The sequence below is a fragment of the Sturnus vulgaris genome, chromosome 2 (genome assembly GCF_052056855.1).
Source record: "Sturnus vulgaris isolate bStuVul1 chromosome 2, bStuVul1.hap1, whole genome shotgun sequence".
Taxonomy (NCBI): Eukaryota; Metazoa; Chordata; class Aves; order Passeriformes; family Sturnidae; genus Sturnus; species Sturnus vulgaris.
In genome coordinates, this window is record NC_142244.1 from 46,494,287 (window position 1) to 46,516,298 (window position 22,012).

At 38.7% G+C, this 22,012-nt stretch overlaps 1 protein-coding gene across 1 annotated transcript in view; it reads left to right on the forward strand.

The window, feature by feature from the left end:
- The first annotated feature begins 3,728 nt into the window (after positions 1-3,728).
- CUL5 (cullin 5) overlaps positions 3,729-22,012 on the forward strand; it is a 30,563-nt gene continuing 12,279 nt past the window's right edge. The window contains exons 1-8 of the mRNA XM_014877640.2: positions 3,729-4,063; positions 11,494-11,603; positions 13,914-14,013; positions 15,385-15,561; positions 16,322-16,463; positions 17,508-17,653; positions 17,731-17,811; positions 19,001-19,094. Of these exons, the coding sequence (XP_014733126.1) occupies positions 4,040-4,063; positions 11,494-11,603; positions 13,914-14,013; positions 15,385-15,561; positions 16,322-16,463; positions 17,508-17,653; positions 17,731-17,811; positions 19,001-19,094 (874 nt within the window). The 5' untranslated portion in view covers positions 3,729-4,039. The remainder of the gene's footprint in view (positions 4,064-11,493; positions 11,604-13,913; positions 14,014-15,384; positions 15,562-16,321; positions 16,464-17,507; positions 17,654-17,730; positions 17,812-19,000; positions 19,095-22,012) is intronic.

Below are 22,012 nucleotides of genomic sequence, written 5' to 3' on the forward strand. Positions count from 1 at the left end.
GGCCACATTCTGCCTAATGCATGCCATGTGCTTCTCTGTGTCTCAGGAGGAATTTGGCCTCAACAAAAACTCTCCCGCAGGTTCTGCCTGCAAACAGTCACTGTACCACCCCACACCTCAGTGACACTCAGGATAAAAAGTGTAAGGTTTTCCAGCAAGGAAACTATGAGGGAATAGCACTGTAGTCTAAAAAATACATCAGAGGAAAGCAAACACCAGGGAGAGAGGTTATTTTAGCCAAAGGACAATGTTGGCATGAGAACAAAGGGGTCATACTGAGATGCACAGGATAGGTGGTTCTGGTGACACTAAGATAGCAAAGCCTTGGGCCGCTTTAAGTGAAAGCAGCAGTAATCTTTACTGCCACATACAGGCAATTTCTCCAGAATGCCATTGTTATTAACTGAAAAGGTGATGTGAAGCCCAGATAGTAAACACCAGAAACGTTTGCTTACTTGTTGAAAAGAAAACAAACATAGGAGAAGTTTGGTCCCTGATAGTGCTTCTTTTTTCAGCTACAGGTAGATGTCTGAGTGCTCTTGCCCTTTTAAAAGGATTGTCTTTGGTGATGCATGGCACATTTTGTGCAATGAGATCATTGTGACAGTCTACAGCAGTGATAAACAAGACTTTCTCACTGAAAGAAAAACTGCAAGTTTTAGTATCCCAACTGAATATAACTAGTTTGATGGGAGAAGAGTTTAAAATGGACTAATCAGGCACCACACGTTTTTTTCCTTCATGGACTAAGTGAAGATTAGAAGAAACTATGTTCATCTTTCTGGTTTCAGGGCATTAGAACAGATCATAGAAACCCATATTTCTTTCTGATGCAACTCATTCAAAGCCTGGAATCAGTTCACTCCAAGACATCTAGAATATTATGACGGTATGAAATTCACTGATCATCCAAATCTTAGTGAGCTGTTCCTTGCAAATCATTTTGAAGCAGTACACGTCTGGGATTGTCATTCTCTCTGCATTTTACAATCCATGCAAGAGATTAAAACTGTAGGCCAATGTAGCACCAATCAATAATTAATGTCTTCATTACCAGCAGAATTTAATGATAATCCATTTGTAATAGAATTAAAGCAAATAAAACAGTATTATATAACACTTAGCACTATCAAAGCACCCTGAAGTAGTACTAAAATACTATATGACCTTAAGACTCATAAATGTCTTTACTTCCCAGAAAATTCATGCACAGATCTTCAGGGAAGAAAACCAAAACAATTACAGTCACTGTGTAAACCATTCAAAATGAGATGTACACTATTTTTAGTATCAGTAAAAAGTAGCAGTGTTTCCTTGTCTCTCTGCTTCTCAGATGTTCAAGTTCTCTTTATTCCTTGGCTAGCCTATTCATAACTACTGCATAAGAGCATATTTGGGCAGGATGCACAAACTCCCATACTCAGTACAGTTGTTGCTGATCCATCCAGGCCAGCAGAATAAATGTTACATAATGTCTATCAGGTGCTTAAGGGGAATTAGAGAAGACCAGACCATGAAAAGTACACTGGAGCTCCAGCATCCTGGGTACTCCCACGTTTTTGTGGCAACATTTGGTAAGTTTGGATGAAAAGTGCAAATACAGAGAAATCCATCATTTTCAAATAGAGTGTTTTAAAACACTGACCAACTTCATTTAGCTTCAATGATGGGTAAGCAAAATTTGCAGTTATAGCATTCTAATGATTTGTATTGTGGTTTTGTAATCTAAGCTTTGCATCAAAGGGATCTGAGATGAAGTCCTCTATAGTAGTTCATTTTCTGGCTCTAAGTAGTTTCTGGCTCAAAAGCAGTTTATAAACATCACTGCATTGTGGCATTAATAGCAAACATGTATTAAAAAAGAAACTAATAGAAAATGAAACTAAGATAAAAAATCAAATAATTGGAAATGCTCACATTTTTTAAGGGTTTGGACAGAAGAGAATGAATCAGTTCATAGAGTTGTGGCTCACAGAAATGGCTGCCTCCATGTCACATTCTGTCGAATATTTACCTGTATCTCAGCTTCTCTGGTACTTACATACCTGTATCATAGTACACAGACTGGGCAGCAGAGAGGCTGAAGCACAAATGCACAATGCACACATTTTACTGCCCCTGCTGGAGGCCTCCTAATTTCAGCATTGTTGTAGAATATATGTGCAATGGAAAGTGCATAATACAATTAGATCTATATTGCATAATTATGTATTATATGCAAAACTGTAGAATCATGTCCATTATGTGTGCAAAAAATACCATGTATTTAAATACTGATAGTATAGAACGTATAATAACAGTAAATTAAAAAAAAATCATAAACTAATTGGAGCATTTGGAAGCTGGAAACTTTGTCAAAATAGGAGATTATTCAACACGTCCGTTTCACTTCTCAATTAAAAGAAGGCCTTAATATGACTATCATAATTTATTCATTTAATAAAGCTGCAGGCCACATTTGGTCAGTATTATCAAAACTTCCACAACAGTATACATATTTCTTAAATATTTTGTTACAACTTTTCTTACACTTTAGAGTCCCTATCCTCTGCAATATGAATTTATCTTCAAATCCTGTGCCCCAGGAAAGATGAAGGGAGGGCTGCCATTGCTGGTGGCCAGTGGCGTGACTGTCCACACTAATGACTCAGGGCAGGCCAGGTTGAACAGGAAGCATCAGTTCTCAGGGCTCTGAGCCTGGTGTGAAAAACTTGGTGACATTTTCTGCAAGGTAAATTTTTAGGTGAAGGCTAAATGTTTTAAGAGAAAAGTGAGATTCTGTTTTATATTAAAAAAACCCTGAAATTTTCCAAATCCTTCTCAAAAGGTGCCTAAATGAAAACTTTTCCTACTAAATATTCCCTTGTGTTGGACTCTGACGAACTTTGTGTGTCCCTTACAACTCTGAAGATGTGGTGATCACAGAATGGCTCCGACTGGAAAGGACCACAGGGGGTCATCTGGTCCTTGCTCCAACCTCCTTGTTCAAGCAGGGCCATCCTAGAGCAGAGGATTGTGTCCAGACTGTTCTTGAATTCTCCAGTGAGGGAGACTCTGCAACTTCTCTGGGCAAACTATTCCAGTGCTCGGTCATCCACACAGTAAAAGAAGTTCTTCCTTATGTTCAGGTGGAACTTCTGTGCCTATTGTCTCTTGTCCCAATTGCTTGGCACCACCAAGAGCCTGCTCCATCCTCCTGACACCCTTCCTTCAGATACTTACACCTGAACGATTCTGTAAACAGAACACTTGCGACAACCGGCACGAAGAGTGACGGCTTAGCCGGAGATGGGTGCAGGGCAGCGCCTCGGCTCCGCAGCGCACGGCTCAGCGCGGGCGGCCGTGCCGGCCGGCGGGCGGGGGCGGTGCCGCAGCACCCGCGGGGACGGGGCGGCGGGACGGGGTTAGTTAGTTAGTTAGTTAGTTAGTTAGTTAGTTAGTTAGTTAGTTAGTTAGTTAGTTAGTTAGTTAGTTAGTTAGTTAGTTAGTTAGTTAGTTAGTTAGTTAGTTAGTTAGTTAGTTAGTTAGTTAGATGTCACGTTATTTCTGTGCTTACAGAGCACGGCACCCCCGTCCGGCGGGGCCGTGAGGGCAGCGGCAGCGGCGCCGGGGCCGGGCGGCGCGGGCGGCGGGCCGGCAGGGGGCGCTGCAGGCGGGGCCAGCAGCCGCGCTGGGCGGCGGGGCCGCTCCCGGCGCCGCATCATGTGGGCCCGGCCCCTTCCATGGAGCCGCGGCCGCCGAGCGCCGCCCGGGCGGACGCCGCCATGAGGCTCTGAGGGGCGGCTGCGTGCGGAGTGCCCGGCCGGTCCCAGCGCTGCCGAGCTCCCCGAGCCTCGCCGCGGGACAGGGAAGCCCAACGCTGAGGCCGCCGCCGCCACCGCCGCTGCTGCTGCTGCTGCTGCTGCTGCCGCCGCCGCGGGTCCGGCCGGGCGGGCGGGCGGCCCGGGGCCATGTAAAGCGGCAGCGGCCGGTGGGAGCCGAACCGAGCTCGAGCAGAGAAGCCGCCGCTGCCGGCCGGGGAGGCCTCGCAGTGGGGATCATGGCGACGTCTAATCTCTTAAAGGTGAGAGCGGGGCCCGGCCGAGTCCTGCGGGAGGAGGGGGCAGACGGCGGGGCCGGGCGGCCCTGCGGGTTGCCGAACCGGGCAGGGCGGCGGGGCCGGGGGCAGGGCCAGGGTCAGGCCGCGGTTGCCGCTGCCCGGAGTTGCCGCTGCCAGTCCCCCCCCGCAGGTGAGCGGCCTTGGGCTGCCGGCCTCGGCCTGGCCCGGCCCGGCCCGGCCCCGCCGGCGGCTGCTGCCTGCTGCCAGCCCCGCGCTCGTTCCCTGCCCCCGGCTCTCCCTTCCCAAACACGCCTCGTTGGGAAACAGCGTTACGTCGTGCGGATAGACAGGGCACGGTGTCTTCTCTTTGTTTATTTAAGAAAGTCCGGCTGTACGGAAAATGAGTTTTAAGTTAAACAAAGAGTTGGAAAATGTCTTCGCTGAGGGCAGGTGCCGTTATTGGGGTGGCTGCCGTGCTCCAATTTTTTTATTAACTGCAGTTTTCGTGCAAAGGAAAACTCCTGGAGGCCTTTCGCTTACGTTAAGCAGCTTTGCTTATGTAGTCATATGTTTTCAAGCACTTTCTCGGCGTTTGATGGCAGATGTCAGTCACCCCAAGCTGCCGCAGGTAGGAACAGAAGATTTCAGTGGGACAGTCCAGTGTTAGAGCTCAGGACTGCCTGTCCTGATCTTTGTGGTATGTATGAGGAGGAGACCGTGTGGCCTTTGAGGCCACGCTAGCACAGGGAAGATGGGCCTGCTTGAAACCACTGTTATTAATGCCTCCAGTAAGTGTTTCTACACCACCAGTTAACTACAGTGCTAAGATAGGCCTAGGTCAGGCTGCCTGCTTAACTTGAGGAATTGACAATTGAAGATATGTATAAATATAGGTATAAACATGTGTTCAGTGCTATGTATTATAGTTCACTGTGGTCCTGAAGACATGCTGCTTGGATTTTATTAACTTGACCTAATTTGGATTTATAAATCTAGCCTGAATCTACTGGTTTTATTTATTGCTCTGAGACATTCAGTGTGAATAAATGAAAAATAATTTATAATTTGTCCCCTTGTTTCTTCCTGATATTAAAAAAAATCTCTGTATTAAAAATATGTTTAAAAAATATTCCTTGAAATTGAAATGTAATTGAAAGTAATTTTAATTAATTCCTATATATTTTATGCCTGTAAGAGGTTGTTAGATATTTAAGTAGATAATACTTAAAAATACTTTAAAATCTAAAATTGAGGAAGCCAAGAACACAGGTGGAAAAAATAATGTCCCATAGGAAGTAATGTCCTTTTTGCGGAAAAGCATGTGTTCAGAGCAGAGCTCAGACAATTTTATCCACTTGTTAATGTTTTAGATGATCTCTTGGATTTACATTTGAGTATTTCTTGAAAGTCCGACATGTGCTTTGATTGTACAAGTGGTGGGATAGCCCAGAGTAGATAGGAGAAACATAGGCCTGTAAGATTTGTCAGCATTCCACTTCAGCTATTTTGGAAGAGCAATAAGGAGTAAAAACAGAGGCCTTGACTTGACGAGATGGCTCTTGCCAAACTGAAGTCTTTGTGTTAACAAGTGATGTTTTTGCCACTGGCCTTTGAGTTGTCAATATTTTATATTGACAGTAAGATATATATGCACATTATGTTTTAGGAAAAATGCTGCAGAGATATAAAAGGCCTTCTAAAATAGGTCTTTCCGGTCACTCAGAGTGTTATTAAGCACTTAACTTACTAATTAGGGAGTTTTCCAGTGACAATAAAGTATGATTCCCACTTTACAGAAGGAAAGATTGTACTGTGATTTGACTTTGTTTATAAGGATATAACCAGTGTGAGAATTAGAACTAGGTAAGGTCCTTTGTTTCCCAGTTCCACTCATCAGAGTGCTCTCCAAGAAGCAAACTGTTGATTCGAGGTCATTGTTGCCTGGCAGTGCCTTGTGCCATCTGTGTCTGTCCAAAATACTTCTACTTTCATCTTTAAGGAGAAAAAAATCAATGTCTGGACAAAGTAAAAATCCCAGGATAAGAAAGGAGAGCTGTTAAAATCTTTTTCCGTATCTTTTCCAAATAAGCCTGCATAATCAAATCTCAATTTGACAGGTCTTAATTTTGCCAGCATGAACAGGAACTGAGCATTTTCTTTTGTTGTCCTTCATCCTGGTTCAGCTTTCTGCATAGTTGAGAAAATGAAGTGAAATATTCCTTTCTGATTCTATTAACAGATACTGGCTGAATCCAAATCTGAATGGCTGTCATTATTTTAGAGGCCATCCTTTAAACTCCACTAGTGCTTGATTTTCCTAATTGTAAATGCTTTTTTTTTTAGTGAGAAGCATATTCTTTATGAGAGTGAGAGCCTTCTTTAAATGCAAAATTAGAATGACCAATCGTATTGAATCCTGGTGAGACAGAACAAACTGTAATGTGATGGCAATGGCAGTACTTAGTAAGAGCCACTGCAGGGTCAGCTGGTGGCCTGCCCTCCCTGTATCAGAGCTGCTCTCCCTCGTTGAGGCAGTGGCTTTCTGGTAGGTGACCAAGCCATTTGTAGCAGGGTCCCCTAGATAGAGCTTTTTGTCTCAACACACATGTGACAGTTTTAAAGTGAGGTTCTTCATTTCAGGGGCCTTGTAGGACTTGTAACTTGTTCTCTTTGCAGTGATGATACAAACAAGTCTAAACAAGTTCACCCATGTGACATGAAGACACTTGAGTTTTTTCTGCAGTTTGCGGAGCAGAAACCACCTCAGCTTATTGTAGCACAGAGAAAACCTGTAGCTGTATCCATGCTGGCAGATCTTGAAACTACTGTAGAGCCTTACTGGAGCTGCCAGCAAATGCAGGAGTCTATCCCTGCAAGATGAACTCCAGCATGAGCCTGATATTAGGAAAGAAGCAGCGGAAGAAAACAACAGTTTTTTTCCCTGGGCTTAAATTAAATGAGAATCACTGTTTACCTTTGTATCAGTTTCAAATGTTTGTCACTGACAACTAGAAACACATTTGAAGTTTTTCAATTTTTTGACTTGAAGTATATGTTTCCAGATCTGTATTTTAAGTTTCTCTTTTTTTGCCTGGCTATTTCCATTTAGGATATACTTAAGAAGCTAGGGAGTGTTGCACACTAGTTAGTTACATACAAAAGCTTTTCCTGTGGCTACTTTTCTGCTTTGAGTAGAAACTTGCTACAAACATTACACTGATTTTTAGAGCTACTTGTAGCAAAGATTAATCAGACAGTGCTTGTTTCCGTCTAGGACATCACATTTTCTACTCCGTCCCTCTGTGAGCTGACTTTAATACAAATACTCTCTGAAAACAATGAAGTCGTAAAGGTGAAGATGCTACTCAGATGTAGATCAGATGTACAGTAAGACCTAGAGAATGCTACTTTTCTACAGTACTATGTAGAGCGTCTGGTAGAGACCAGGGCTGAATTTCTGTGTGGCCTGAAAGAGGGTACAAAGAGAGTTCCAGAGAGACTTTTTGAGGTTCAAAGGGAGAGTAGCATGAAGGTCTTGGTGTATTGCCTTGCCTTGTTGTATCTGTTATGTTTTAGTGCTTATGCGTAGAATTGGAGAACAGGGAAAAGCATGATGTGTGAAGTAGTATGTATTTCAAGTAATGTTTAGTGTCAAAATGGAACTTTAAATCTTTGTGAACAAATTTAATGAAGTGAATTTTAAAACAAAATATTTCGTAAGTGGAGTTATTTTTCAAAGGATTAAAATTTAAACACTAGAATGGCTACTTAGCCAGGGTGTGGCTATCAGCTGTAGTCTATGTTTTCAGAGAAGATTTGATAAGTGGAGTAATTTTATTTCATCAAAGTTATGCCTTACTGTCCTGTTTACCTTTCCTTTGGAATTGTGGTTGGAAGCAAAGTAGGAAAGAAACATTGCCCAGGAAACACTGCTCAGAAATTGCATGTGTGACTTTGGTAACAACTAAGAATTGCCACTATTTGACCTCCTAGTATAAAATCTGTTTTCTCTCATGCACTAGTAGGGATGGAATTAATGAGTGGGAATGATACATGGTAGGTGGTATTTAATGCACCCTTTCTTCTGTAATTACTGTATAAAATTGTAATGTCATGGAATCCTAAATCTACCTAGATGATGTTGCTGTAATATTTTTGAATTTCAGTAAAGCTTTCCATACTGTCTCTCAGAGCATCCTTCTGGAAAAAATGTCCCGCCCACAGCTAGATAAACACATCATGTGATGAGTGAGCAATTGGCTCATTATAGAGAATTGGGTGATATCAGACTGGAGACCTGTCTGTTTTAGATCCTGTGCTCTTCAACATCTTCATAAATGACTTGGACACAGGACTGGAAGGAACACTAAGCAAGTTCCCAGATGATACAAAACCAGGAAGAGCCGCTCACTTCTTTGAAGGCAGGGAGGCCGTGCAGAGTGACCTGGACAAATCAGAGGCCTGGGCAATCACCAGCCAGATGAAGTTCAAGAAGGGAATGTGCTGGATTCTGCACCTGGGATGGTTCAACCCTGGATGTAAGGACAGGCTGGGGAATGAGATACTGCAGAGCAGTGCTGCACAAAGGGACCTGGGGGTCCTGGTCAATGGCAAGTTGGACATGAGCCAGCAGTGCCCTGGCAGCCAGGAGGGCCAACCCTGTCCTGGGGGCATCAGGCACAGCATGGCCAGCTGGGCAAGGGAGGGGATTGTCCTGTTCTGAGCTGGGGCAGCCTCACCTCCAGTGCTGGGTGACACGATATAAGGAAGATATTAAATTATTAGAGAATGTCCAAAGGAAGGCAACAAAGATGGAGAAATGGTTTCCCCCAAAGCCTATGAGGAGTGGCTGAGGTCACCTGATCTGTTCAGCCTGGAGGACAGAAAGCTGAGGGAAGACCCCACTGCAGTCTGCAACTTCCTCATGAGGGGAAGAGGAGGGGCAGGCATTGATCTCTTCTCTGTGGTGACAGTGACAGGATCTGAGGGAATGGCCTGAGCTGTGTCAGAGGAGGTTTAGGTTGGATATCAGGGAAAGGTTTTTCACCCAGAGGATGTTTGGGCAGTGGAACAGCTCCCCAGGGCAGTGATCACAGCACCAGCCTGGCAGAGTTCAAGAAGCATATTTGAACAATGCTCTCAAGCACATGGTGTGACTCCTGATGATGGTCCTGTGCAGGGCCAGGAGTTGGGCTTGATAGGCCTTGTGGGTCCCTTCCAACTCAGCTTATCCTATATTTCTGTGAATTGTTTCTTGAGCTTAAAGAATAGTTGAGTAGGATTTTTCATCCATTAATTTTATTTCATCTTCTGATTAATTAAAGAATAAAGAAGGAAATGTGGAAAAATTTGCTCCTCTGTATAGGAAACAAAGTTCTAAACTTCTGTAATGGGATTTCAGGATAAGCTTTATTTGAGGAATTATTTTTAAGTAGGGAGATACTGGTTACAAGTGGACACAGGGGTTTTTTTACAATGAAGTTGAGTTTTATTTGTGCTTCTTAAGATTTAAGTAGGTAATTACAATCTAAATCATATAAGCAGTTGTGTTGGCAGTCCTCCTCCTCCCCATGTTTTATTGTAAAACTAATCTTATTCACAAAGATAGAGCATTCAGGTTGTATCTTTAGCTGGTTTTGGTGAAGGGCTGAATTGCACTTCTGAAGAATTGCAGACTAGATTTTTTTATCTGTTCCAAAAAATTGAGCGGTCTTCTCTGATGTTTCATTCAAAAGGAAAAGTTTTGACGAAGTTGTCTTTACTTTTTATATAATGCCTTTTCTTGAACTTCTAACTGTTCGGTAGCTGATGTCTTATGTTCATTATCCTTCAAAGAGGGACTTGGAACAGATGTATCTGCAAGTAGAAGCTAACAATTTTCACGGGGCTAGGAAAGATTACAGCATGTAATCAAATGCATCAAATATTAGGAAGTAATTGTAAAGCTGCCTCTATACAGAGGAAGCATTTAGTTGATGATTTTCAAAGATGATGCACTCGAATTACTTTTTTTTCTTTTTTTTTTTTTTTGCAGTGGGAAAGTATAGTTAAAACTGTCTCTGAATAGGCAAACAATTTATTATTTTATTTTTTATATTGAAAGATTTATAGACTTTATCAACAGGGGCTGAGTCTATGAAAACTGTGTTCAGTACCTACCACAACGCTGTGAGGCCTTCAGGTGCTGTGGCTGTAAATAGTTACTGTGGTCCTTGTTGCATCTTTATAGCTTGAAGATGAGGTATCTTTGCACCTGAGAACACCAGGGGATATGGTTGCCAAACTGTGCTTATTCTGAATACCAAAGAACAGATTTAATTGTAAATTTCCATGTAGAAATTAATCAAAAGGAGGTGATTGAGGTGTGCTGCTTGTGCTTGTTTATCTGAAGAGATGTTAGTCGCAGAACAGTGCACTTATCAGTATTTCAAACAGACTGTATTAGTTGCTCTATTTGAAGTAAATTGTGTCAAATGTAGTATTTCTAGCCCAGACAATGATCTGTTCAAAAGTAAACAGTGCGCTGGAACATAACCCTTCAGATAACTCAACCAGTAGTCTTTCTGCCACAGAACTCTCAATTGGTGTATTCTTTTAATTGCAGGTTTTTCTTTTTAAAATGTGGAGCTTTAAACAAATAGAATCACAACATGTGTGGTAGAACTGCTGTTTTTCTCTCAAAGTTGTTGGATTGTTTGGGTTTTTTAAATAATAGAAATTAGCCTGGATAGTGTGGTGAGATTTTTCAGAATAATCAGAATTATATGGGAGCACATAATTTCTTTAGCTTTCCTCTTGATTTGTGTCATAAGTTTGAAAAATCCACCTTGAATTAGATTTTTCAGCATGGTGTAAATAATATTTGTCTGCACCAGTGGAAGTCTTGGCCTTGTGGCCAGTTAACCCACAGGAAGGGAGTCTGCGATACAGCAGCTCCTACATTACTCTGCTTCCTTCCTCCCTCTTTGCTGCTGATGCCAAATGCACAGTGAGAGAAAAAAAGGTACATGGTAGCATCCACAATACCATTCCCGACTACTGGCTGCCATTTTGATCAGGGTAATCTATGCAAGACAGGTTTGCAGCTGCCTCCTGACTTCTGCTGCAGGTATTTTGATTGGAACAATGAAGCTGCTCCAAATATCATACATGTTGTCTGTGTGTAATTCCACTAACAGCTGAAGAACACTTGCTAGGTCTTTGTATTGTAGCTAATGCAGTGATTAAATTAAGAAATTGGCATATTCTTTGAAACAAATAGTAGCTCTGTCACTTCTTAAAATAATACTCATTGTGAAAAGTGTTGTTCAGCTGTGGTGGCGTAGCTTAAATGCTAGCATATGCGGGGCACCTGAAAAAATATTTTTATGTTAACGGTAGAAACTGTAATCCTTAAAGACAACTTAAAATAAGATAGTGGTTTATTAACAATACTTTTTTGTTGCTTCTTTTAGAATAAGGGTTCACTTCAGTTTGAAGACAAATGGGATTCCATGCGCCCAATCGTTCTGAAACTTCTTCGTCAGGAGTCTGTCACGAAACAGCAATGGTTTGATCTGTTTTCGTAAGTAATTTTTTTGTATCTTACTTCCTTCTGTATGATGGGAATACAGTTACTGAACTACTCCTGATACAGACAGAAATTATGTGACAGATTGTGTGGAAATACAGAACAAAAATACAAGTTTAGGTTTTAAGGGATAAGTGTGCCAACATCACTGTAAATGTGCAAAAGTAGAGCTTTGTTGAGATTCGGTCTTTGGAAATAGGATGGAGAAAGAACAGCAGAGCTTTTGACTTCAGCTGACCATAGTAAACAACTTCTGTACCTGCCCACAAATTTTTTGTTAGAATTAGAGAGAAAATGTTTACTGCTGTCTCAGTAAATTCATTTAAAGGCTGTTTGCTGAATGTTACATTATTCTGATTTGAATGGCTTTCTTCTAAAATAACTGAAGTAACAGGGTGGTGCAGTTTAACTGGTATAATTTGAATACTTTTTTACCCTAAGAATGAAATATGAATTTTCATACAATGTCGGTATTAATGTGCTTTCTATAAGCCCTTCCATTTTCTTCCTTTCAAAATGCAAGAAGTTGCTTTTCCAGGAGTTTAGGCGATTCTTTTTTTGTGGCATACATTGTGTGATTTTTGCAAACATAATATGGCAGTGAGTTACAAAAGAAACATCAGAAGCATACCTAAAATAGTCTTTGTCTCAATGGAGTTATTTGCCCTCAAATACAGTAGTAATTTAAATCTGCAGACTCTTCTTTCGCTTTTTAAAATCTGTCACAACAGCAGGGTTTTTTTGAAATGGCGGTCTTGTTGCACTCTGTCTTTATTGCTCTTTTTGATGAGGACAATGTAGTGACTCTTTATACCCAGTTTAATGCACCTGTCACACTTTTCTGTCAGCCAAGAGGAAAGGTAATCTAACATGTGATGGGTTTTAATATCTTACTATATCTCTGCTGTAGTAGTTACCGAAGACATGGTATAGTTAAGGTAAAACCTCAGTTGTGAGTCATTGCTTTAATTTTTAATAACTAGTTCAATAATTCTGCATTGGAATTGAAACTTTATATTTATTGTTTTTCCTTGTAACTGAGTTACTAAATAGAACTTAGGTGATTTCGTGGCTAAATTAAAGCTATTGAGGGAAAGGATCCCACTTCCCTAGGCTTATATTTTTGGACAGTGTTCTTTGTTAAGCTTAATAAAAATGCAAAATCTGTAGGTGTCTTCTGCATGCCCTTTTAATATAATTATCCGATACTGCTTTTTTTTCACTGCTGTCAGGAAACAATGACATTCTAAATACAGTAACACCTTTTCTGCCTGTGAATGTTGTGCAAGTCTCACCAGTTAGGTTACCTCTGTAAGCCTTGGGCTAGCACCTTCAATCTGTGTTAAAGCAACTTGTGAGTTTTGTCTTTTCGGTTAAACTAAAAAAGCTGATCTTGTATTGAAATAAGTATATTCATTTAATAGGAACAAAGTAATAGCTTTAGAGTATAGGGGTGCTTTTCTACAGAGATGTGGCCTTCTTACTGAAAGGTGGAAGAAAAACCAGAGGATGGTAATGAGTCAAAAAAGGCTTGCTAAGCCATGTTATATATGATGTATGGTTAGGAGTGTAACTTGCTTTATTTAGTCTTCAGTATGGAAATAAAAGGGGTTAAGATACACTTGCTGGGCCGTCAGGTAGGAAAAGTTTCATTTGAATGTTGATTGAAACTCAGAATTTTGCATTGCAGTGCTGTTTAGTAACTTTTCTCAGTGCTGTTGAAAGTGGTAGCATTTGCAAATGCTACCACTGCCATGAAATGTTTTGAATTATCTTATTAAACTAATTAAATCATCTTTTAAATTGTCTGATCCCTCAGGGTCCAAATTTCTCACAAGGAAGGTCTATTGCCATTGTAGGATGTTGTAGTGCTTGGATTGTGAAACTGTCAGGGAAGGCGGCATGTTAATGATAACATTTAAGATTAGCATGGGCTGAGTAGTAATGCTGTTACTGGCAAGTGATGTCTGTCTCTGTCAAAGAAAAGGTTTAAAATGTGTCCTTAATAAGGATTATTGAATAGGTACTGAAAACAGAATTGTTTTACGCATCTTCTTGACCATAGCGTTCTCCTAGATATGTTGCAGTTACTTGCTTCCAGGACTTTTCTTAAAGCTTCAGTCTCTTTTGCAATCATGCTTTCTCCCATGTGTCACTGGGTCTAGTTGTGTTTTGTTTAACAGCGACAGATGAGAAGTGTATTAACTTCTTAGACATGCTGAAAATATGACTGTTAAAGCCTCATACATTACAGCATTAAATTTTGAGTAGCTGTTACTAAAAGGTGGATAAATTGTTTTCTAGAGATGTACATGCAGTTTGCTTGTGGGATGATAAAGGTCCAGCAAAAATCCATCAAGCTCTGAAGGAAGACATCCTTGATTTTATTAAACAGGCACAAGCAGTAAGTTCTTAATTTTTCATAACTTCTATCTGCATTGTTAGAAAAATAGCCAAATAATTCTGACTTCTGTTGAATTTAAGTGCATTGTTTTTTTGTTTGAAATTTTGTGATGTTCTGGAGATCATAATTGTCCTGCAAACTTCTGTTGACAAAGAGAAGATCCTTGAGCATTTGCCTGGCTCATTGTTTTCTCACAGTGCTTGAGGCTGGGATGAACAGTGATTTTTGTGTTATATTAAAAAAAATAACAACACAGCATTATTTTTGTTTATCCAACAGTACTTATGGAATTTTCTTCTACTTGAAAATTTCTAAAGGCAGAATTTTCCATAAGAAATTACTGTCTGTAAAAAAAAATATATACATATAGCTTCAGTGCTATTTTGACATGTTCATGGATGGCTTTAAAATAAGCTATATCTACAGTGTACTACAAATATCTGTGCTATCGACTCAGCAAGCTCAGCTGTCCAGTTTTATGGGCTTCTCTCCAAATGAGTGACACTGTCAATAGACTCAAAGGAAGTTCTTGTGTTTGTAATGCATACTACAGAAAACATATTTTGCTATGAAGAATTTAAAAGAGGGAGTTGTTGTGAAATGAAAAAAAAATTCTAAAGCATCCTGTGACAAAGGGTTAGAACGATTCTGTACACTTTTATTTTATCCTATTAGTCAAGTGATTTGCACTACTAAGGCTTTGCTTCCAGGAAAATAGTTTTTTATCGAGGTCTTTGTATAACCAGGCATATAAATGTTGCTTTTTAAGTTCCACAGCTTACCTTCTTACATGCATAAATGCTGTGCTGAACTGAGGCCTTTTGATGTGGTGTTGGCTGTTATTTGAGAGACAGGGGGTTTTTTTTGGCATTATAATAGCCAGTGTACAATGTAGCTAAGTTTTCAGGCTTTAATAAAATATACATGTTAACTATCTGTCTGGGTCTAATGAAAGGTTAGTAGATGCTATTGAATCAAAACTTGTCACTATATAGAATATAACCCAGTCCTTACAGGTTTATGTTAATTAAAATTTTTTTATATGGTTTTACCAGCACATGCCTTTAGACCAAAGATTTTAATTTTTTACTTGCATATCACTTAAAAGGAGAAAAAAAAGTTTAATTTAGAAAATTTGAACTTACTGAGTACTTTTTTGCTGCTGTCTTTCTTTGCCCTTTAGAAATGACCCATATGACACGGGTTAATTAATAACTACTTCAAGATGACACTTCAATATGTAGACTTCCTCAGCCTGATATATCTGTATATTTGAGTTTTATATGAGGAGTTACTTTCAGCGTAAACAAAGCCCATGTTTTGTGCATAAATTGATTTATAAATTCCCTCCTCTGCTTGCCCCACCTGCAGAGAGTGCTGAGTCACCAGGATGATACAGCTCTACTCAAAGCCTACATCGTGGAGTGGCGCAAGTTCTTCACCCAGTGCGACATTCTGCCCAAGCCCTTCTGTCAGTTAGAGATCACCCTGATGGGCAAGCAGGGCAGCAACAAGAAGTCCAACGTGGAGGACAGCATTGTTCGAAAGGTGAGTGAGCTCTACTGCCAGAGAGCTTTGTTGCACAGCTGGCCTCAGTAACAGCACTGAGGGCATTCTGTAGCTCGAGATGAAATTGCACCAATCCTGTAATGTGATGCAGCAGAATTAGTAGCAATCATCAAAAACAATAAATCACACAATGGAGTATAAAGAGGAACATTGGGTGATGAGGATTTTGGTAAGAGCCTCCATAACTCTTTAAACTTGGCATTGCTTAGATGAGATGTGGAGTTTTTTGTAAACTACAGATGCATTACTTGCATACGGAACTTTCTTCTTGGATAAAAGCGATGTAAAACCATCAGTCTTTATGTAACTGTGATGTTAGTTGAGTTTTTAGTTTTGTCTAAGACTGTGCCTGCCAAATGGTGAATTATATTTGGGTATTTGCCTCAAAAGTACCCCCTGATATTGCAACTCCTGACACATTGTATTGCTGGAAAGGTTACTTGACTGATTACCAAGAACTGTAGAAATAATAGAGAATTATGGAATGAATACTTGAATTCAAGACTGATTCCCTTAGCTGTCCAGTTACATAAAGTAGATTTAGAATGTGAGCTGAATATGACTCCTATAACAAGTTCAGAACAAGATCAAGTTCTGATGTAGCTGAACTGTGGTGTATGACCTGAAAATTACATTATAAATTGCTCAATTTCTGTTTCTGATATCTTGTATTTTTTTTCACAAACTTAGGTCTGCATGTACCTTTCTGACAGGATTTTTTTTTCTTTCTGATATGCAGCTCATGCTAGATACGTGGAATGAATCCATATTTTCAAATATAAAAAATAGACTTCAGGACAGTGCAATGAAGCTAGTTCATGCTGAAAGACTAGGAGAAGCTTTTGACTCCCAGCTCGTTATTGGAGTTCGAGAATCATATGGTATGGCTTCTTGCACGCACTGATCTGTTGCCTCCTCACTTTAGTAAATGAGTTTTCTTCATACAGAGTTGGTAGTTGTGGTGGTACAGTTGGAATTATCTCAGCATTTTGGATTGATTTTTTTGTTGTGTTTGTTGATACATGATAACAATTAAATTTTGTTTATAATCTTTAGCTTCTAAGTGATTTACCTGTGTATCAGTTACTGCAAAATCAATGTTTTCAGAGAGAAGAGTACTTTTTGACCTTTTGGGGTTGCACATATAATTTAGTCTGTACTCTTTTACATACTATTTCTGATTCTTTAGACAGTTTGAAGAAGAAATGCTGAACATGCTACATTTAAGACTTTCAGTCTTTTTCTTTGTTGCAGAACAGATCTGTGTATCTGAAACTTCTGTGATATTTCCCCATTGCATGCCCCTTTTGAAAGCTTTCTAGCCTGTTGAACTAAACTTGTGGCTAATATTTGCTAAGACAGCTTTTTATAGAAGTCAAGTTCTAACTTTTTTTAAAGCATATTCCATTTAATGACTATTCATTTCTCTGTAACAGTTGAGAGGAAAGTGGAAACTCTTTTCCAAATAGTGCAAAGCACTGCAATAAGCTTGCTGTCTCCATTCTTGTAAAACAGTGAAAAAAGTCTAGAAAAGGAGACATTGTGATTCCAGGAACAGTATCTAAGAGAAGCTTTTTGTTTAGTGAGGTGGAGAACTTTTCACTTTATTAGGCACTATTCAGAGCTTTTCTATTCCTTCCTTACAATTTTGCAGTTGTGTGTCTGTTTATGATTACCAGATTTGAATGTGTGAAGTGCTGGAACTAAGTATGAAATTTTTTTCCGGTTTGCCATAGTTGATCTGAATGTTTCTGGAAGAAAAGATTGGACAAATTTGGTTACCTTTGCGATCAGAGTCCATTTATCAGATATTTCAAATTGTTCAATGCATCCTTTTAATACAAGTCTCACTCGTTGAAATTTGCTTATTATTAGCCACATAAATTTCCAAGATTTGAGAGTAAGTTTGGACTTTCTCTTTGCAGTTAACCTTTGTTCTAATCCTGAAGATAAACTTCAGATATATCGGGATAACTTTGAAAAAGCGTATTTGGATTCAACAGAGAGATTTTATAGAACACAGGCTCCTTCTTATTTACAACAAAATGGTGTACAGAATTATATGAAATATGTAAGTAAAAAATTCGGTTGTAACTTTGTACTAAACATGTTAGTACTTAAAATGATTGCTGTTCTACTTTTGCACAGGCAGATGCTAAACTAAAAGAAGAAGAGAAAAGAGCACTACGATATTTAGAAACAAGACGTGAATGTAACTCAGTAGAAGCAGTGAGTATAATATGTAGAAAAATTATGTATTTCATAGTTATATAGTGATATAGTGTTATATTACTGTTTTTAGTTTTGTGTTACAGTATTATTTGATAGCAGTAAATTGAAACGGTTTATTTTATGTTTTTTAGTCATAAATTATTTGTTGAAAGAACATGTATTACTTCTCAGTCTGGTAATCTACAATTTCTGGAAGTGTTTTAATAGTACATGTAGATCAAAAGTTAAAACTGAAGGGCAGGTTTTTAGTCAGATTGGTTTTTGTTCTTTCATTTTGAGTTAGGTATGATGGATTTTTTTTTCCTATGATTAACAGTGGATGAGAATCATGTTTGAAAATAAAAAGTCAAACCATTGGGCAAAGAATTTCTCGGTGCTCATTTAGAACACCTGAAAGAGTTATTGTTCATTGCAATCAAAAGGAGCAATAGAAATTTCATTAAAGCTGTAATGTATTTCCTTTTAGGCTGAAATATGGTTATTTAATATAAAAGATGGATTTTCTTTTTTTCCTTCCCCTTCTCCCCTCTTCAGCAGTTTTTTACACAGTTCAGATTCTAGAGGAAGATTTAACTGCAATGAATATGTCATGATTGTCTGTGTTGAAATTAGTTCAGGAAACAGGTTATTTTAAATAAATACCTTTTAAATCTGATCATTGTTTTGAAGTGGGTCAAAATGTGCTTTACACCTTTTGTTAAGCTGTGAGTCATTCATTTTGCACAGGTATAAATTGTAGCCTGTATAAAGAGACTGACAAAGCAGAGATGGTCCTGACATGTACAGGCAGTCTCTGTTCTAGATCTAATGCCATCCAGCCTGATCCAAATAGGGTATGTTGGAATGAGAACTATTCTTAGCTCTTGGAGGTATACTTGGAAATGAAGTAGGGTAGTTACTGTTCCAAAAGTGGTGGCTCCCTTGGGAGAAAAGAGTCGACAGAAATACTCATTAATGGCTGGGAGGAGACTTTGCCACATTTACTAACCTAAACATTTTGAAGAAATGTTGTTCCTACATAGATTCTATTCAAACTGCACGTTTATGAATCAGTGAACAAGTTAGTTATTTTATAGAGCTGGTTGTTGAGAACAGGTTAGATTTTGTGTCATGGCAAACTTGAGACACATTAAACTTTGGTGTTCAGTTGGCTGCTTGAGCTAATCCTGTGTTTAATATATTTCAGCTCATGGAGTGCTGCGTCAATGCCCTGGTGACATCTTTTAAAGAGACTATTTTAGCTGAATGCCAAGGCATGATCAAACGAAATGAAACAGAAAGTAAGTGGAGCTTCAAGAGCAGTGCAGGGTGAACCCTGTATGAACTGCATAAAAATAGATTTGTGTAGATATATCAAATTACTGTTTTTAATAGATGGTGGTAATGTTTCATATAAAAATATTGTTGCCCATGAACAATCCCACAAAAATTACCATCATTGATTCATATATTTTTTCTATCACTTTTGAAATCTATATGCACAATACTTTCATTTGAATGAGTGGATCACTAATCTTGCTTGAAAGAAAATATTTTGTGCTCTGTTTTCTTTATTTTTTCCTACACTTACTTGCATCGTATTGACCAACACTGGTAAATGCACCATATGACTTTACTTTCTCTTTGAGTACTCTGGATACAAACATTTCCTCTTTGTTTCACCCCACTACCTCTTTACACCTGGGAAAAAAGTGAAACATCTCTTTATAAAAGATTTTTTTTCTGAAAGGCAGGGAGAAATTTTTCATACTTTGATTATTGGTACAGGACCTGTAGGTCAAATGAACAAAACCTCTGCAAGCTTTTCATGGGGTTTTATAGCCAGTATATCAGTGTGAGTATTGAAAGTTAGCTCTGCATGCCTATTGAAAATTTTCAGAAGTTTTTTTAACTCTGCTGCCAGAAATTGAGAAGTTAGTGTGGTTCATAAGTCTTGTGTTGGTCTTATGTGATAAAACAAGCAAAATATGTTATTAAAATGTTATAATTCAGGTAGGAAAAAAGAAAAAAAAATGAAATCATGTGTTAATTTTTCTTTGAAGCCAGGGAATATTTACGTATGTCTTGGGAGGTTTTCATTTCTATGGAAATGAGAAAACTGTTTTATGACATAAAATATTGTAGAAAATACTTCTAAAGCCAGCATTTAAAAAATATTTGACCTCAAAACTATGTCATACTGATCTGTTCATCTAGTAGCATGATTTCTGGCAATAATCCAGAGCTAAATGTAGAAAGCAGTGAAACTTGTTAGGAGTATATGTTACAGCCTTTGGGAGAATGCAGGGAGGCTTATGTAAATGCAGAGCTTCAGAAGGGTTCATCTGCCAAAGGACCTTTCTTTAGAAAGCTGTTGAAATATTCACACAGCCCTCTCTTGTGGCTGTGCCTGTCCTGTGGTAGTGCTTGGTTGCAGAGCACTTCCGTTCAGTCTGTAAGAACTGTTTCAAATGCTTCAATGAAGGATGCAGGTGCAGATGACTGAAATGTAATTAAAGACTGGAGCTATACATAGTAACGTATACATCTGATAGTGTCCTCTGCTGTGCTTTGCTTATGCATCTGGCTTTCTGATAGTATCTGCCCTAAAGAATTCAGTGATGTTTTCTTTATTAAGCATCTCTGACAAAAAAGGGCTGTTTTGGTGGGGATTTTTGGCGATGAGCTGGGCACATACTCTTGTTATATTAAGTAATATTTACATGCTGTGCAAAGATAGGAAGGAATAATGTTTTCCAACTAAAATCTATCAAAAATTTCATAGCTTGCAAACACTTCAGAATTGACTTCCTGTGTTTTTGTTTGCTTATAGTATTGGGGAAGAGAGGCCTAAATTTTATTTTTGAAGTGCAGCAGAAATAAAAAGTATGCTTGGCTTTCATGAATACAGAATGAAAGCAGACTTTTAAGTGCCCCAACAACTACACCATGGATTTCTTTACTCTTCAGTGTCATGATGTATTCTGAGAGAGATTCCAGTAAAATACTCCTTTTGGTTTTGTTACTTGGAAATCTGTCTTTGAAAAATTTATGGCTTTTTGGATCCTGCAGTCTTAGAGATGCACATGGAGTCTTCCTTTGCTATTGATTCTTAAGAGAAACAGCTGATTATTTTTTTATTTTTTTGTATTTATGGTATCACTACTCTACAGAAACAGATGTAGAGCCCTTTAACATATCTTTTTGTTTCTTATTTTTGCCCTCTTTTCTTCCCTCTTACTCTTTTTAAAAGCCTAGATTAAAAGATCCAGTAAAAGCTGAGTTTTTTGGACTTTTTATATATAAAACAGTGTTGCCATTTTTTTACAGCAGATCTAAATTGCACTGAGAATGCCTCCAACTATTTTTTTTTCCTGGTTCCTGAAACGCTGTCATTCAGCCCATTATGAGTTGTCTGTACTACCGTTGCAAGTTCTTATTCAATGTTGTTTGTAGTTTCCATTCCCTAATTTGCATTGTTATGTTCTAAAACGATTTTTTTTTCTTCTCTGTGCTTTTCTATTTGCTCTGCAGCAGCTGTTGTGGTACAGATGATGGTAGCATATTTCATCCTCAGTGGTGTGGGATCTTGGTATTTGTTGTTGACAGAAGTAATGCAGAAGAGAAAGCAAAGGCAGAGCCTCTGACTTTTCCTCTTTCACAGTAGACCTAACACTGAGAAACTGAGCGAATCTATAAATGTTTTTTCTATCAAAAAAGAATCAGAGTCCATTTGTTCTATTTCATGACGCAAAGTCCTTTGCCATGCTGAGTACAAATCTCTGCTCTCTTTGACCTGATGATCTGGTGACCTTAATCCCAGTGTTCTTCCTGGACAGCTTTGTGAAAATGATTATTGATGTTTCAGTATATATATATATATATATATATATATATATATATATATATATATATATATATATATATATATATATATATTTTAAAGCGTTATTGAAATATCTTGACAAAAAGTAGACAAATAAAGCACATCACTTTTTGAATTTTTTCTGCTGGTAACTTTCTGAAAAGTAAACTCTTTGGGAAGAAGAGTTCACTGTTTGCATTAGTCAGTTTTGGTTACTTCAGAACTTTGCAAGCTTTTATAAAGCAAAGCATTGTGAGTGGTGTTGAAACGTACACAAAGATTGGTGCGTTTGGCTTTAATTTAAAAATAAAAAATGCCTTGAATCCATACAGTTTCCTGCATAAATTCCTGTAG